This window comes from Pleurodeles waltl, chromosome 1_1 (genome assembly GCF_031143425.1).
Source record: "Pleurodeles waltl isolate 20211129_DDA chromosome 1_1, aPleWal1.hap1.20221129, whole genome shotgun sequence".
Taxonomy (NCBI): domain Eukaryota; kingdom Metazoa; phylum Chordata; class Amphibia; order Caudata; family Salamandridae; genus Pleurodeles; species Pleurodeles waltl.
This window is the reverse complement of record NC_090436.1, coordinates 55,758,329-55,764,328: the sequence shown is the minus strand read 5'-3', so window position 1 is coordinate 55,764,328 and position 6,000 is coordinate 55,758,329. Positions and strand designations below refer to the sequence as shown.

The window sequence follows — 6,000 nt, the reverse complement described above, 5'->3', positions numbered from 1 at the left end:
TGCTAGTTTCAGTAGGCAGATTGCACTTTCACTTATTTGGTGTGAATCTGTTCAGTAGTTTTTGGGAACTTAAAGGGAAAATAAATTTGTATCTCTGGCTGCGAGTAATTCTCAAAATTCGTGATTTGTTTGCGAATACGCATGCGAAAAGAACTGTTGCAACTGGCTGACTGCAACCTGACTACAAAGTTGCGGCCGCCATTTTATTTCACGGGACAAGGTCCCCGAAGGACTAGGGGGTCCTTCGTCATACACAGCTAAATACTCCACATATTATATCATTGATGAGATCGTGTGTGGAATCTTTGATATTATCACTGCAACATTTGCAACAAATTTATTGATCAGAAAACTGTGCATGGCAAGGGCGCGAGTTATAGTTACCTTAGGGCGAGAGTTATAGTTACTTAAAAGAACTCTAAAAATAACTGCTGAATTTCCATGGTTTTGTACGAGTACATTCAGAACCTAATTATAACGTCCCTGTAACCTTTGGCTTTTTCAGTGATGTACATATATATCCTGGTCACTGACATTTTCTTAGGATTTCTATGTGTAATGTCCCTTATTCACGTGTGCCCCTCCTTCATCCACACTCTTTATTATGCAATCAGTGCAAGCAGCGCAACATGCCCAATTCCACCCATTCATGGAACTCTGAGGAATCCCACTGAGTTTTTATGTAACTCTGCAATTCTGCCTGCCTCTAATGTTGCCCTGTAAATAGTACTGAACTTCATTGGCCACTAACTGCAGCTACAGTTCCATTTGAAGAGTTGGAGGCCATGATGACTTGAGTTGAGAATTCTGTCACCCCTCAATCGCTTCTCGTGCTTACTGTGAGAATTGTGTGTAGCATAGGTTCTAGAATCTATGCAACACTAGAGATGACCGTAGGAGATGAGGAGTAGGACTGGCGGCTGGATGGGGTGTAATCAAAGCACACCTCTTAACTTTCTCTGTATCTTCTGTCATTTGTTTGAGCCAACCACTAATTCCAGTGGGCTTGAACCCACAGCTCTGTCCCCTCCACTACCTTCCTCTCTTTGTCACTCTGGAACCAACCCAGACTCAAATTGTTTAGTTATATCTTACCAGTACTACCTAAGGTGAGTTCACCCTCCCAAGCCCCGAGCCCAGCCACAAGTCAACACACGCATTTGTATCCACAGATTAACCAAATGCTGATCCTCAGAATTTGAAAGCATCAGAATTCTATATCTATATAGTGAGTTGACAAGCCAAGCTTCATTCATGCAAAGTAAATTGATTTATTGTGGTAACAAGCACCTCAAAGTTGTAGTATAATTATATAATGAATATTAATGTACATTGTAAAACCTAAATGAAAGTACAGATAAGAGACACATGTGGTGTTTCAATCACGTATACTGTGATTTAAATCTTGTAGAGCCTGAACGTAAATACACATTTAGAATCCCCTGAAATTGCTGCAATGTGAAATGGTGTCTTAGTTTACAACATTCAATGTGTACCTACAAATGAGTCTTTAAGGTAAAATGCTTTTTCTTGTCACTATCTTGCCCACGCAGAATAAGATAACATTTCGGAATAAATATCCAGCCCAGGAGCCCAGAGCTTGAAGCCAATATGGCGAAGATCTCCACGGCCACCATGTACCTTCCCTTGGTGCTCAGGTAGGCTGGGATGAAGGAGACCCAGACGCTGCAGAACACCAACATGCTGAATGTGATGAGTTTGGCCTCGTTGAATCTATCAGGTAGGTTCCTGGCAAGGAAAGCCACAATGAAGCTGGCAAATGCTAGCATTCCAATGTAACCAATCACAGTGTACAGGGCAACAGTAGACCCTGGGTCACACTGCAGGATCATATTCCCAATTTCAGGCTGCATGTCGGCTTCAGGGTGAGGTGGAGATGTAAGCGACCAAGAGAGACAAATTACTACTTGTACCAGTGTACACAAGGTCACAAAAGAGCCAGATACTCGAGATCCCAGCCATCCTTTTAACCTGCTTCCAGGTCTGGTGGCATTAAAGGCAATAACAACAGTGATGGTTTTTGCTAATACACAAGACACAGCAACAGTAAATATAACCCCAAATGAAGCCTGCTGGATCAGACAGGTGACCTTATTAGGGTGTCCAATGAACAGGAGGGAACAGAGAAAGGCCAACATTAAGGAGATGAGGAGTGCGTAGCTGAGTTCCCGGTTATTAGCCCTCAATATTGCGGTGTTGCGGTGGCTCACAATGAATCCCAGTACTCCAACTGTGGCTGCTGAAAAAATAATGGCGATAGCAGCCAAACTTACACCAAGGTTGTCACTGTATGAGAGGAAGACTATGACCTTGGGGATGCAGTTGTCCTTCTTCTCATTTGGCCACTGGTCCTCAGGGCATTTCAGGCAGTTTTCCATGTCTACAATAAAATAATAAAACACTAGTTATAACTTCACTAATTTAAATTGTTGATGTAGAGCCGTTTGATAGTGAGAATATATTGTTGAGTAAAAATTCTTTATTTCAAGTGCAATTATTACAGTGTACTCATTTCATAACCACACTTGGCCTATTTTATTTGATTATAGTTAAATGAATATTGGGTATGTTTCTAACTGTCTCCCTTCATAACCAATTTGAATGTGAATACTTCAACCCCTCCTGCTTTGAGCAGATGGTTGAGCAGCTTTATATATTTGTCTAGAATTTAAAAGACACAATTGCACACAATTAAAGCACAAATAATTGTATTTGATACCATCGCAGTAGGAAAATATTGTAACCACTGAATCACTACTATATCTGAGCCAATTATCCATTACTCATATGTTACATAACTATGGGCCTCATTACAGTGCGGTGGCAGTCTGACTGGCACCTATATGGCTATCTGACAGCCACATTATGACTGTGGCAATTGCACCACGGTCGGACCGCGATCACCGCCATTTCTTCTCCACTGGAGATGCTGGAGGTCCTAATCTGAGTCCCTTCTCTGACGATGATTACATGGCGGTAGTACGGCCATGTAAAGGCTGGTGGAAACGGGGTGCAGGGAAACCCATGGGGGCTCCTGCTCTGCCCATGCACTTGACATGGACATTGCAGGGGCCCCCATGGCCAGCATCATCGTGCTCTGCAGACAGTTAAAAGTTCAACGGGTGCTGGTGCACCCATTGTACCGCAACAGTGCATCTGTTATGAGCTGGCGTCAATGATGTGAGCTGTTTTCCGCTAGGACAGCGGGCAGAAACTCTGTGGGGCTGCGGGAAGGGGACCGCACTGGTGGTAACCTGACTGCAGGACTTCGTCGGACGGCCTTTTCCATCCGCTGAAGTCATAATTAGGGCCTCTATGTTTAGACTATACAATACCTATGACTATAAGATACCTATGAGTTGACACTGCACTATTGATAATACATTGAATACACCTATATTGCTTTTACAGTTCAATATTCATCAATAAGACCCACCAAGAATTGAGAATTGGAACAATAAGGCTAGATGGTCACACTCCATTCCACTATAATTTCCTTTGTTTCTAAGGTCAATTTGTTCAAATAATGCCTTCAAAAAATGTTTTGACCCAATACATTCCCTTGGGATTTGTACTCAGTCAAGTCTTTAGAGCCTATTCACAAACAGCATTTATGTAGTAAATATTGAAGGTACTGTGGCTTGTTCCTTCCTCACTCTACCTTCTTGCATGAAATCTAGAACACCCAAAGTGATAATCTCCTCTCTCTTCTCTTTTCAAACACAATGTTTGCCCACTGAAATATCTTATAAGTTGACATATATAATAGTATCTCCTACTTATATTTTCCACCCGAGTAAAGAAATGCATGCCTGGGCTCTGATTTCCTTTCTTCCTTTAGTAATTCAAGCACCCACTTTACCCCTGTAAGTCCTTAAAAGAACACCGCATGATTGGGAAAGGTAAACACTAAACCCAGACACTGGGCAATCATTTTTGTAGGTGACTTACACTAGCATGCTGTGCAGTATTTAGGGAAAGATGCGGAAGACATTGTAACGTGAAGGGTTAATTAGCTTGAGCAGTGTAGATGAGCGTAATGCCTGTTGAAACCCCCTCCCAAACATCGTGGAAAAGTTCATGATATTATTTTCACGCTTGTTTGTGTAGAAGACTCCGTCTCAAGCTTGAGAACGAGAGTACAGGGAGAAGATGGAATGTAAACAAAGGCTTGAGCAGAGCAGAGCAGCCAAGTACTGATAAAATTAGCTAGAAAATGCCAGAATGAGATAGAATCCAAGCTTCGAGTTATTTAAGCACTGAACTGTGTGTGAGGGATTTGGAAGCTCGCAGATGGAATTGTGGAAGCTGCCATGGCCCAGCGCTACCTCCCTGTTTGTTCGTGGTGCTTGAGGGGGAGAGAGGTCCAAGCAGGCGGTAGAGGGCTCCCCAGCATGTCGTGGATTAAGTTAAGTTTCCACACAGGGATAAAACACCTTTGTTTCTCTGCTCTATTATTATGACTGATTATTTATGCCTGCACTGTGTTTATAACCTGAAGTATTCAGCTCAATTTTATTTTGCTTTCTAAACCTATTAGTGTGAACTGCTGCAATAACTGAAACATGCATTTAGGTGTGTAGTAAATCAAAGCTTTTCAGAAGTATTTAGTTTGTTTATATATTGCCTCCTGAACATCGTAGTGAGAGCCTGCTGCAGTAATTGAAACATGCATTTTGGTGTGCAGTAAAACAAAGCTTATCTGAAGTATTCCTGAATATCGTAGCGCAATGCATTTTAGTATACAGTTAATCAAAACATATCTGTCAATTAATTCTTTGCCTATATATATATAAATAGATGCTTTTCATTGCTATTTTTATTCTACTATTGTTAATGTGCTAAATGCTTACATTTTATCTGCAATTCTAGTAAAACTAAATTGTATTTATAATTTGCGTGTGGTCCTTCATTGAGCCTCGTTATTGACTTATACCGAACAGGTGTCAACCAGACACCTGGATAAGACATTTGGTACCAGAAGTGGGGTATAAGTCAATAATGCCTCTTTGGGGACATAAGAAAAGTGAGGCAGAGAGCGGAAGGCAGCATGGGGCAGAAGTCAGATCAATTCCTGGGTGGTTAGCAACTGACCCGTTCTCTGGTGTGGCAGGACTCCCGAACCGGTGGGCAGCGCCGGTGGTTAGATGAGAAAGTGACTCCTCTCTTAGTGGAAGATGCGTTTGAGAGTGTGAAGCTAAGAGGGGCAAAGCTGGAGCTGAAAGCAGCAGGGCAAGTGGGATGGCTTTACCTGTCTGCGCTCCGTACGGTATACAGGAAAACATTAACACACAATGCAGAGATAATAAAACTGCGGGATGAGGTTGCAGCCTTGCAGGAAAGGCGGTTACTTATGAAAGAAACAATAGAAAGTGCAGTGACTCGGGGTGATCAAATGGAGGCAAGGTGCACCGCATTAGCAGTACGAGTAGCAAAACAGAAGAGTAGGCAGAAGCCTAAAATGCCCTCAACTGTGCAAGTGAGGGCAATGATACGCAAACAGAAGAGTAGGCAGAAGCCTAAAATGCCCTTAACTGTGTAAGTGAGGGCACTGATATGCAGACAGAAGAGTAGGCAGAAGCCTAAAATGCCCTCAACTGTGCAAGTGAGGGCACTGATACGCAAACAGAAGAGTAGGTAGAAGCCTAAAATACCCTTAACTGTGCAAGTGAGGGCATTGGTACGCAAATAAAATTGGGATCCACATACTTGGGAGGATGAGGTGGAAGTACGTGTAACAGAACTAGGTGGAGTTGAAAGTGGAGAAGGACGTGTAGGTGAAATTGAAGATGAAAAGGGAGCGAATGGCGGGCAAATACAGAATTCTTGTTTGGTAAGAGATTATACGCAGAGTGAATTGTTGCAGAGAACCCGTATGTTAAAGCAGATGCCTGCAGAGCCTTTGTTTAAATGGTTGGTGAGGTTGTGGGACACTGGAGCAAAAGACACATTACAGAATCCTTTTACGTTAGGTCCCAT

General features: G+C 42.5%; 1 protein-coding gene across 1 annotated transcript in view; it reads right to left on the bottom strand.

Moving 5' to 3' along the window:
• Positions 1 to 1,476: 1,476 nt before the first annotated feature.
• The window catches only part of LOC138290991 (vomeronasal type-2 receptor 26-like), a 113,188-nt gene continuing 108,664 nt past the window's right edge, over positions 1,477 to 6,000 (bottom strand). Inside the window, exon 4 of the mRNA XM_069230290.1 lies at positions 1,477 to 2,401. Coding sequence (XP_069086391.1) covers positions 1,497 to 2,401 — 905 coding nt within the window. The 3' untranslated portion in view covers positions 1,477 to 1,496. The remainder of the gene's footprint in view (positions 2,402 to 6,000) is intronic.